The sequence below is a fragment of the Oncorhynchus gorbuscha genome, linkage group LG21 (assembly GCF_021184085.1).
Source record: "Oncorhynchus gorbuscha isolate QuinsamMale2020 ecotype Even-year linkage group LG21, OgorEven_v1.0, whole genome shotgun sequence".
Classification (NCBI taxonomy): domain Eukaryota; kingdom Metazoa; phylum Chordata; class Actinopteri; order Salmoniformes; family Salmonidae; genus Oncorhynchus; species Oncorhynchus gorbuscha.
The window spans coordinates 20,179,153-20,191,751 of NC_060193.1; the positions used below are offsets into that span (position 1 = coordinate 20,179,153).

Sequence of the window (12,599 nt, forward strand, 5' to 3'; positions counted from 1 at the left end):
AGTTGACTGCTTTGAGAGCTGAATGGTTAATTTCAACCCAGCTAGTACTGGTGGAGGAGAGATGAGGAGAAAGAGGGAGTGGGGCAGAGAGGTGGCGTAGAAGACTGGGGGGTTCTGGTTGGTGCCAATGTCTGGAAATCAACCTGGTTCCTGCTACATGTGCAAGCTCAGAGTTGAGCAAGTAGGATGTAAATAGTTGTTTCCATCTTGCTCACACACTCTCTCTCCCTCTTTCTCTTCCTCTTCCTCTTCCTCCCACTCTCTCTCTCTCTCTTTCTCTCTCGCACGCTTGCATCTCCATTCTGTTCTCTCATCTATCTCTGTCACAAATCCTTAACCTTCAACACTCCCTCTCCCTTCCTCCCTCCCCTTCTCACCCTCATCTCTCTCTCTCTGTTCAGGATTAATTTATGTAATGTGGTGTGTGAGAGAGGATGTGCCCGTTACAAATCTGCCTCAAATATGCAACAGGAGGGATTGATTTTGCAACAACAAAAAACCTAAATGAAATCCTCACATGTGTAACGCAGGTGTTGAACCTGCGTGGATTTTAGCCTGTTTTAAGAGGGCCAATGCAGTGGGAGATCTGAGGTTAGGTGTTTTGGAGAAGTGGTCTATGTGTTAGTATTGTATCACCAACAGCAGCAAGGCAGAGTGTACTACAAGCCCCAGGCAGCCTGTGTATTTGAGCAGCCCCTGCTGGAAGGAAGTGGAATTGCAATAGTGATACAGTTTTGGGACCATATTTATTTAAATTGTTGTCATTTAGCAGACACTATTATCCAGAGTGGGTGGCAGGTAGCCTAGCGGTTAAGCCGGTGACATGGGTGTCGATTTAAGGCAGCACTCCGCACCTCTCTGATTCAGATTGGTTGGGTTAAATGTGGAAGACACATTTTGGTTGAATGCCTTCAGTTGTGTAACGGACTAGGTATCCCTTTTCCCAATTTACAGGCGAAATTAGGGTTAAGTGCTTTGCTCAAGGGCACATTGACAGGTTCTTCACTTTGTCTGCTTTGAACCAGCAACCTTTCAGTAACTGGAGCAACACGCTAACCGCTAGGATACCTGCTGCCTGCATTCATTGTCTCATATCAGAGTGTGATGTGTATGATAATATGATGTGTGTGATGATCATGTGATTCTAGATCTGTACTGGTTGGTTGTTTAGAGAGTGAAAAAGTGACCACTGGTTGGTTAGAGAGTGAAAGAGTGACCACTGGTTGGTTAGAGAGTGAAAGAGTGACCACTGGTTGGTTAGAGAGTGAAAAAGTGACCACTGGTTGGTTAGAGAGTGAAAGAGTAACCACTGGTTGGTTAGAGAGTGAAAAAGTGACCACTGGTTGGTTAGAGAGTGAAAGAGTGACCACTGGTTGGTTAGAGAGTGAAAGAGTGACCACTGGTTGGTTAGAGAGTGAAAGAGTAACCACTGGTTGGTTAGAGAGTGAAAGAGTAACCACTGGTTGGTTAGAGAGTGAAAGAGTAACCACTGGTTGGTTAGAGAGTGAAAGAGTAACCACTGGTTGGTTAGAGAGTGAAAGAGTAACCACTGGTTGGTTAGAGAGTGAAAGAGTAACCACTGGTTGGTTAGAGAGTGAAAGAGTGACCACTGGTTGGTTAGAGAGTGAAAGAGTAACCACTGGTTGGTTAGAGAGTGAAAGAGTGACCACTGGTTGGTTAGAGAGTGAAAGAGTAACCACTGGTTGGTTAGAGAGTGAAAGAGTGACCACTGGTTGGTTAGAGAGTGAAAGAGTGACCACTGGTTGGTTAGAGAGTGAAAGAGTGACCACTGGTTGGTTAGAGAGTGAAAGAGTAACCACTGGTTGGTTAGAGAGTGAAAGAGTAACCACTGGTTGGTTAGAGAGTGAAAGAGTAACCACTGGTTGGTTAGAGAGTGAAAAAGTGACCACTGGTTGGTTAGAGAGTGAAAGAGTAACCACTGGTTGGTTAGAGAATGAAAGAGTAACCACTGGTTGGTTAGAGAGTGAAAGAGTAACCACTGGTTGGTTAGAGAATGAAAGAGTAACCACTGGTTGGTTAGAGAGTGAAAGAGTAACCACTGGTTGGTTAGAGAGTTAAAGAGTAACCACTGGTTGGTTAGAGAGTGAAAGAGTAACCACTGGTTGGTTAGAGAGTGAAAGAGCACTTTGAAAAACATCCAACCAGACTTTGACAGACAAGCCCTCTAACTGACCTACCGATTGAAACAGTACCCATTAACAGGTTAGTATGAAATCATCCTGAACCAGAATCGATAGGAGCAACGAGACAGACATGGAATCAAGTAAACAACTAAACCGTAGAAAATGCTTTTGTTTGAATTCTTTTCAACACAACCGTTTGTTTTAGGAGTGAAGGGTTATGTTTGAGTTCTCTTTCATTCTCTCATTCTTCCCTTCATTTTAGGCCCCTGGGTGCAACACTGAAAGGTGCTGGACATGTTTTAGCATTCTCTCTTTACCTCCCTCCCTCCTTCTATCCATCCATTCTTTATTCATTCATACCCCCCACTCACAGCTCAGAGAGCAGTGTGGTTTTATTTATTGATGACCCTGGAGAGAGAGAGAGGAACTGGCTGTGTTTAGGAGCCCCAAAGGAGTACTGTTTATTTAATGAGGAGAGGTGACCTGGGCCACACTGTGTCTGTCTAGGGCCCTCAGGGACCTTACAATGTCTGGCTTGGGTCCTCTTAGGTGCCACATACACTACCGGTCAAAAGTTTTAGAACACCTACTCATTCAAGGGTTTTCCTTTATTTTTTTCCTGATTTTCTACACTGTAGAGTGATAATGAAGACATCAAAACTATGAAATATTACATGTTATCATGTAGTAACCAGAAAAGTGTTAATCAAATATATTTTATATTTGAGATTTTTCAAATAGCCACCGTTTGCCTTGATGACAGATTTTCACACTCTTGGCATTCTCCCAACCAGCTCCATGAGGTAGTCAACTGGAATGCATTGAAATGAACCTCTCAGGGATCGGCCCCTTTTTTTCAATTTTCGCCTAAAATGACATACCCAAATCTAACTGCCTGTAGCTCAGGCCCTGAAGAGAGGATATGCATTTTCTTGGTACCATTTGAAAGGAAACAGTTTGAGGTTTGTGGAAATTGTGAAACGAATGTAGGAAAATTTAACACATTAGATCTGGTAAAAATAATACAAAGTACCAACACCAAAATGCAAGAGAAATGCCATCATGTATTATTCCAGCCCAGGTGCAATTTAAGTTTCAGACTGATCCAATGAACCATTGCATTTCTGTTCAAAATGTTGTTTCAAGACTGCCCAAATGTGCCTAATTTGTTTACTTTTCGTTTTCAAAATTGTGCACTCTCCTCAAACAATAGCATGGTATTATTTCACTGTAATAGCTACTGTAAATTGGACAGTGCAGTTAGATTAACAATAATTTAATCTTTCTGCAAATATCAGATATGTCTATGTCCTGGGAAATGTTCTTGTTACCTACAACCTCATGCTAATTGCATTAGCCTACGTTAGCTCAACCGTCCCACAGGGGACCCACCAATCCTGAAGAAGGTTGAATTTCTTTCCTCCTTAATGTATTTGAGCCAATCAGTTGTGTTGTGACAATGTAGAGGGGGGGGGTATACAGAAGATAGACCTGTTTGGTAAAAGACCGAGTCCATATCATGGCAAGAAAAGCTCAAATAAGCAAAGAGAAATGACATTCCATCATTACTCTAAGACATGAAGGTCAGTCTATCTGGAAAATGTCAAGAACTTTGAAAGTTTCTTCAAGTGCAGTCACAAAAACCATCATGCACTATGATGAAACTGTCTCTCATGAGAACTGCCACAGGAATGTAAGACACAGAGTCACCTCTGCTGCAGAGAATAAGTTCATTAGAGTTACCAGCCTCAGAAATTGCAGCCCAAATAAATGCTTCACAGAGTTCACGTAACAGACACACACATCAACATCAACTATTCAGAGGAGACTTTGTGAATCAAGCCTTCATGGTCGAATTGCTGTAAAGAAACCACTACTAAAGGACACCAATAAGAAGAAGAGACTTTCTTGGACCAAGAAACACGAGCAATGAACATTAGACCGGTGGAAATTTGTCCTTTGGTCTGGAGTCCAAATTGGAGATTTTTGGTTCCAACCGACGTATCTTTGTGAGACGCGGTGTAGGTGACCGGCTGATCTCTGCTTGTGTATTTCCCACCATAAAGCATGGAGGAGGAGGTGTTATGGTGTGGGAGTGCTTTGCTGGTGACACTGTCTGTGATAAAAAAAATTAACCAGCATATGGCTACCACAGCATTCTGCGGCGATATACGCTATCCCATCTGGTTTGGGCTTAGTGGGACTATAATTCGTTTTTCAACAGGACAATGAACCAATACACTTCCAGGCTATTTTACCAAGAAAGAGAGTGATGGAGTGCTGCATTAGATGACATTGCCTCCACAATCACCCGAGCTCAACCAAATTGAGAAGGTTTGGGATGAGTCGGACCGCAGAGTGAAGGAAAAGCAGCTGCTACTCCAGTTTCAACTGTTCTGCCTTATTATTATACGACCATGCTGGTCATTTATGAACATTTGAACATCTTGGCCATGTTCTGTTATAATCTCCACCCGGCACAGCCAGAAGAGGACTGGCCACCCCACATAGCTTGGTTCCTCTCTAGGTTTCTTCCTAGGTTTTGGCCTTTCTAGGGAGTTTTTCCTAGCCACCGTGCTTCTACACCTGCATTGCTTGCTGTTTGGGGTTTTAGGCAGAGTTTCTGTACAGCACTTTGAGATATCAGCTGATGTACGAAGGTCTATATAAATACATTTGATTGGATTTGATTTGAACCAGTGCTCCACATATGCGGGAACTCCTTCAAGACTGTTGGAAAAGCATTCCAGGTGAAGCTGGTTGAGAGAATGCCAAGAGTGTGCAAATCTGTCATCAAGGCAAAGGGTGGCTACTTTGAAGAATCTAAAATATAATATATATTTTGATTTGTTTTAACACTTTGTTTGGTTAATACATGATTCCATATGTGTTATTTCATAGTTTTGATTTCTTCAATGGAGAAGTAGTAAAAATAATGAAAAACCCTTGAATGAGAAAGTGTGTCCAAACTTTTGACTGGTACTGCAGGATGCATCCCAAATGACACCATATTCACCTTTTTAGTGCAGTACTTTTTATCAGGAACCATAGGACTCTGGTCAAAACTAGTGTACTATATAGGGAATAGGGTTCCATTTAGGACAGCCATAGTGTTTGGGTTGGTTCCTCTTAGGGGCCATACATTGGCTCTATCTCATTTCTAATCTCCTTGCCTCCTTCTCAACCGTAGTCCCCCCTCTCTGACCTTCTTCTCCAATGCATTTTGAGGAGGCAAGGAGCTAGGATGTGAGGAATCGAGGAAAGAGGAAATAACTGCCGACTGATTGAGATGTGCTATGGATACCTGCTGTATAAGGGTACAGTCCCTAGTGGTTTAGAGATGAACTGGTCCCTGGACTCCACTGTAATGGAGTCATTCTGTGAACACACACACACACATCTTTAGAGGGAGTTTTGTAGGCTAACACACACACACACACACACACACACACACACACACACACACACACACACACACACACACACACACACACACACACACACACACACACACACACACACACACACACACACACACACACACACACACACACACACACACACACACACACACCGTTCGCTCTCCCTTCTCCGGTGTTCTGTAGGGAGTTCCCATTTAATTAAGTTAATTAATCAATTAATGGGGTTGAGCGAGGCTGTCTGGTTTGCTCTGAGCTTCTCGCTGTTAACTCAAAGACATATCTCTTTGAAGGTGTGTGTGTGTGTGTGTGTCTGTGTGTGTGTGTGCGTGCGCGTGCGTGTATGTAAATGGGGGTGTGCGTGTGTGTGTGTGTGTGTGTGTGTTAGCCTACAAAACTCCCTCTAAAGATCCAACCGCATTTTAAGGAAGATTGCCTGGGCTGGATCTTGGTTATTGCTAAGACAATTTAATGAACTAATGATAGTGGATTAGATCACAACTTCTAAAGATTAGACCTCTACACCCCACTCTTTGCTATCAACGTTAAGTTAATGAGTGAGTCAGGTAATTCATGTGTAATTAAGGTAGCAATTGAAGTCAATGTAATTAGCTATGCAGGTGTGTATAATGGATGTATAGACGGGTTAAAGCCTGCGTCTTTAATAATGGAGAAAGAGGAGGATGAGAGAGATAAAGAGAGGGATGAAAAAGAGGTAAACAGGATAATGGAGAGAGAAACAGAAGGAGGAAGAAGAGGTAAACAGAGAGTTTAAAGAGGGGGGGGAGAAAGTAGGAGAGGTAAACAGAGGTACGAATGAGAGGAAAGAAAGGAGGGAGAGATACGCAGATGGATGTTGAAGAGAGGGAGAGTAAAGTCCTTATTCAGGGATTTTCTGTTCACCAGTCACATCAAGGCTCCAAATCAATCCTGAAAATTGGTTTGTTCCTCGACAAGGATACCAAATGAAGGGGGAGGGAGAGGGAGGGACGGAGAGGGAGGGACGGAGAGAGAGAAAGAGAGGAGAGGGGGAAATTCTGAGGGAGACAAAGAGCGAGAGAGTGGGAGATGGAGAGAGCATATTATGGTAACTGGCACATTCTTGTCAGATCCAGAGATGGACAGATTGGTGATATAGATATATATATAAATGGACCGGATGGTGACATAGATATAGATATCGATGGACAGGATTATGATATAGATATAGATGGACAGGATGGTGATATAGATATAGATGAACACCATCCATCAGTCACAATGTCAACAGTGAAGAGACAACTCTGGGATGCTGGCCTTGTTCTTTTGCCCGTCTTAATCTTTTCTTTTCATTGGCCAGTCTGAGATATGGCTTTTTCTTTGCACAGGAGTGATGGTTGCTGATAATGGGCCTCTGTATGGCTTTGTAGATATTCCATAAAAATCAGCTGTTTCCAGCTACAATACTCATTTACAACATTAACAATGTCTACACTTGTCACGTTCTGACCTTTATTTTCCTTTGTTTTGTCTTTATTTAGTATGGTCAGGGCGTGAGTTGGGGTGGGCAGTCTATGTTTTGTGTTTCTATGTTTAGGTTTCTGTTTCGGCCTAGTATGGTTCTCAATCAGAGGCAGGTGTCGTTAGTTGTCTAACGATTGAGAATCATACTTAGGTAGCCTGGGTTTCACTGTTGGTTTGTGGGTGTTTGTTTCCGTGTCTGTCTTTGTCACCACACGGTACTGTTCCGTTTTCGTTCATGGTCACATTTATTGTTTTGCATTTCTTAGTGTTCAGTTGATGTTTTATAATAAACGATATGGACACTTACCGCTGCGTTTTGGTCCGATCCCTGCTAGACGAAGAGGAGGAAATCAGACGAAGAGGAGGAAATCTGCCGTTACAACACTGTATTTCTGATCATTTTTATGTTATTTTAATGGACAGAAAATGTGCTTTATAGATGTGGATGGACAAGATGGTGATATAGATGGACAGGATGGTGGTATAGATGGACAGGATGGTGATATAGATGGACAGGATGGTGATATAGATGGACAGGAGGGTGACGTAGATGGACAGTATGGTGACATAGATGGACAGGATGGTGACATAGATGGACAGGATGTTGATATAGATTTAGATGGGCAGGATGGTGATATAGACATAGATGGATAGGATGTTGATATAGATGGACAGGATGATATAGATGGACAGAATGGTGATATAGATGGACAGGATGGTAACAAAGATGGACAGGATGGTGATATAGATGGACAGATTGGTAACACAGATGGACAGGATGGGGATATAGATGGACAGGATGGTGATATAGATGGACAGGATGGTGATATAGATGGACAGGATGGTAACAAAGATGGACAGGATGGTGATATAGATGGACAGGATGGGGATATAGATGGACAGGATGGTAACAAAGATGGACAGGATGGTAACAAAGATGGACAGGATGGTAACCAAGATGGACAGGATGGTGATATAGATGGACAGGATGGGGATATAGATGGACAGGATGGGGATATAGATGGACAGGATGGCAACAAAGATGGACAGGATGGGGATATAGATGGACAGGATGGTGATATAGATGGACAGGATGGGGATATAGATGGACAGGATGGTAACAAAGATGGACAGGATGGTAACAAAGATGGACAGGATGGGGATATAGATGGACAGGATGGTAACAAAGATGGACAGGATGGTAACAAAGATGGACAGGATGGTAACAAAGATGGACAGGATGGTAACAAAGATGGACAGGATGGTAACAAAGATGGACAGGATGGTAACAAAGATGGACAGGATGGTAACAAAGATGGACAGGATGGGGATATAGATGGACAGGATGGTAACAAAGATGGACAGGATGGTAACAAAGATGGACAGGATGGGGATATAGATGGACAGGATGGGGATATAGATGGACAGGATGGTAACAAAGATGGACAGGATGGGGATATAGATGGACAGGATGGTAACAAAGATGGACAGGATGGTAACAAAGATGGACAGGATGGTGATATAGATGGACAGGATGGTAACAAAGATGGACAGGATGGTGATATAGATGGACAGGATGGGGATATATATATGGACAGGATGGTAACAAAGATGGACAGGATGGGGATATAGATGGACAGGATGGAAACAAAGATGGACAGGATGGTGATATAGATGGACAGGATGGGGATATAGATGTACAGGATGGTGATATAGATGGACAGGATGGTAACAAAGATGGACAGGATGGTGATATAGATGGACATGATGGGGATATAGATGTACAGGATGGTGATATAGATGGACAGGATGGTGACAAAGATGGACAGGATGGTGATATAGATATAGATGGACAGGATGTTGATATAGATATAGATGGACAGGATGGTGATATAGATATAGACATAGATGGACAGGATGGTGATATAGATGGACAGGATGGTGATATAGATATAGATATAGTTGGAGAGGATGGTGATATAGATATGGATGGACAGGATGGTGATATAGATATAGATGGACAGGATGGTGATATAGATGGACAGGATGGTGACAGATAGCCTCTTTGTGTGTGTGTGTGTGTGTGTGTGTGTGTGTGTGTGTGTGTGTGTGTGTGTGTGTGTGTGTGTGTGTGTGTGTGTGTGTGTGTGTGTGTGTGTGTGTGTGTGTGTGTGTGTGTGTGTGTGTGTGTGTGTGTGTGTGTGTGTGTGTGTGTGTGTGTGTGTGTGCGAGTGCGAGTGTGAGTGTGCATGTGTTGTGTTCATTTTGCACAACAGACACAGATCCTCCCCTAACCCTGTCACAAGGAAATGTGGGCTCCATTCTGCGCAATTCCCCATCTGAGCCTTTGGAATGTGAAATTAAGTGAGTGAGTGCGTGAGTGAGTGAGTGAATGAGTGGGTGAGTGAATGCGTGCGTGAGTGAGTGCATTTGTGAGTGTGTGAGTGCGTGAGTGAATGAGTGAGTGAGTGTGTGTGAGTTAGAGCATGAGTGAGTGTGTGAGTGAGTTAGAGCATGAGTTAGTGTGTGAGTGAATGAGTTAGAGCATGAGTTAGTGTGTGAGTGAATGAGTGTGTGGGTGAGTTAGAGCATGAGTGAGTGTGTGAGTGTGCTACATCTGCTTATCTGTGTTTGTGTTCCCCATGTGCTCACCTATGAATATCAGTGTGTCTCTGTCTTCTAATCTACAGGAACACTTCACCCCAGAGTGCAAGTTCAAAGAGAGTGTGTTTGAGAACTACTACGTGACGTACTCGTCAATCCTGTACCGGCAGACCCAGTCGGGCAGGGCCTGGTACATCGGCATCAACCGGGACGGACAGGTCATGAAGGGCAACAGGGTCAAGAAGACCAAAGGGGCGGCCCACTTCCTGCCCAAACTCATAGAAGGTAGGCTACTATTCTCAGACATCCCAGACATAGGACATGCTGGAACATTTGTAACGTTGTGGGCATCAAGCTGTCTTTCTGCAAAGACCATTGGCTACTGTAGATGTTGCTCAGGTCTCATTAAAAAAATAGATTTGTTCAGCTCAATGTTATTGTCTCTCTCCTCTCTCACTTCTTTTTTTCCCATCCTTTTATCCCGTCCCTTCCTTCTCTCCCTTCCCCTATTTCCACCCTCTTCCTCCCTTCCTCCTCCTCCCCTCCTCCCTCCCTCCCCCCTCTCTCCCTCCCTCCCCTTCTCCCCCCCATACAGTGGCAATGTACAGGGAGCCTTCGCTGCATGAAGTGGTGGTGGTCGCTGAGCTGAGTCCGCCCAGAAAAACGGCCAAGACCTCCGATTCGCCCGTGCTGCAGAACGGCAAGAAAGACCCGCCCTCCAAAACCAAAACTTCCTAGCGCACGGAGAAGACAGGGGGCAATGGGCACTGACTGGCACTGGCACTGACTGGCGAACAAAGTCTTCCTGTTTTTATTACAAAGGGTTGTCACCGTCAAATGTTTCCCCCCTGCCCCACCGAGTGGCGCGTAGAGTGGGCCGTATTCTTCTATATTCCCACAGGTTTCATCCATACTAATGTAAGGTTGACCAAGGATGTGAAACTTCACTCTATTCCATTTATAGTGCACTATTTCTGACCAAAGCTTGCACAGGACTCTGGTCAAAAGTAGTGCACTTTAAAGGGAATTTGGGTGCCACATGGGACGTGTCCCCAAACACCCTGTTGTTCTCTTCACATCTGTTACCAGGTATTCTTTGTCCGTCAGCACCTTTGTGACCATAGCGATCCCCTCCATACTTAAGCAATGATGTGGAGGTTCTCTTTTCTTTTTTTCTTTCTCTCGTTCACCTTTGGTGAAATTTGATTAGTTTGTGACACGGAGTCAATTTTCCACTCGGCAGCAAAAAGAGAAACTTCCTCGTTCTTCTCTTGGGCTGTTAACAGCAGCTCTCTACTCAGAATCTCCCATACCTCTTGAAAGAGAGAGAGGAACCTCCCCACTGCACTGCATTGAACTACACACATAACACACACACACACCCCGCTGAGAGAGAGTGGTGATTGTGTGCGGGTCAGGGCTTAAGGAATGGTAATGATACCATCAGTGAGATGGTGTTGGTCTCTGAGATTGTGTTTTGCAATACACCCTCCTATCACCACAACACAATGTATCATTTCTCTAGCTCATGCCTTTAGCCAGGGAGATACATACTGTAGGGCCCACAGCAGGTCAGTGGCACCTTAATTGGGGTGGACGGGAGTTCCCATTCCAAATGAAATGTTAGGTCACACTTTATTTGGATAATCCGGATTTATGGTCATACTGTCAACAAACTATCTGTCGATGAGCAACTACTTGTAAAGGTTACAATTAGGGTTAGAATAAGGGTGCGGGTAAGGTTAGGGTAAGAGTTAAGTTTAGGGTTAGGATAAGGGTTAAGGTTAAGGTTAGTTAGGGTTAGTGTTTGAGCTAGGGTTAGTAGATAGTTACAGATGGACTATCCAAATAAAGTGTTACCGCAAACTTTTTCCTACATAGCCCTATGGGCACTGATCAAAAGTAGTGCACTATCTAGGGAATAGGGTGCCATTTGGGAGGCAGAGAGCTAGGGCAGAGTGGTAGATGGAGGAGAGATTCACTACTTTAGAGTGAGTGGGCTTGTTTGCGATGGTGGAAAAAGTACCCAACTTTCATACTTGAGTAAAAGTAAAGAAACCTTCATATAAAATGACTCAAGTAAAAGTAAATGTCACCCAGTGAAATTCTACTTGAGTAAAAGTGGAAAAGTATTTGGTTTAAAATATACTTAAGTATCAAAAGTAAAAGCATAAATCATTTCAAATGCCTTATATTAAGGAATCCAGATGGCACCATTTTCTTTTTTAAATTTCTGGATAGTCAGGGGCACACTCCAACACTCAGACATCATTTACAAACGAAGCATGTGAGTTTAGTGAGTCTGCCAGATCAGAGGCAGTAGGGATGACCAGGGATGACCAGGGATGTTTGGTTGATAAGTGCGTGAATTTGACTATTTTCCTGTCCGGCTAAGCACTCAAAATATAACTTTTGGGTGTCAAGAGAAACGTATGTAGTAAAAAGTTCAATATTTTCACAAGGAATATAGTAAAGTAAAAGTAGTCAAAAATATAAATAGTAAAGTACAGATACCCCAAAAACGAATTAACTAGTACTTTAAAGTATTTTTACTTAAGTACTTTACACCACTACTTTGTCAAGCCAGAGGAGAGAAAGGGATGAACGAGGGTTCAGAGAGAATTATAGGAATTACGATGGCTTCTTCCAGACCTGGTAATCCTAAATAAGGTGCTGACACCAGGCATCTTCATCTCTCTCTCTCTCTCTCTCTCTCTCTCTCTCTCTCTCTCTCTCTCTCTCTCTCTCTCTCTCTCTCTCTCTCTCTCTCTCTCTCTCTCACACACTCTCTCTCACACACTCTCTCTCTCTCTCTCTCTCATACACACTCTCTCTCTCTCTCTCTCTCTCTCTCTCTCTCTCTCTCTCTCTCTCTCTCTCTCTCTCTCTCTCTCTCTCTCTCTCTCTCTCTCTCTCTCTCTCTCTCTCT

At 43.5% G+C, this 12,599-nt stretch overlaps 1 protein-coding gene across 1 annotated transcript in view; it reads left to right on the forward strand.

Annotated features, from left to right (window-relative positions):
- The window catches only part of LOC124008413 (fibroblast growth factor 11-like), a 168,493-nt gene extending 156,707 nt beyond the window's left edge, over nt 1–11,786 (forward strand). The window contains exons 5-6 of the mRNA XM_046319679.1: nt 9,757–9,955; nt 10,266–11,786. Coding sequence (XP_046175635.1) covers nt 9,757–9,955; nt 10,266–10,408 — 342 coding nt within the window. The 3' untranslated portion in view covers nt 10,409–11,786. The remainder of the gene's footprint in view (nt 1–9,756; nt 9,956–10,265) is intronic.
- Nucleotides 11,787–12,599: the final 813 nt, after the last annotated feature.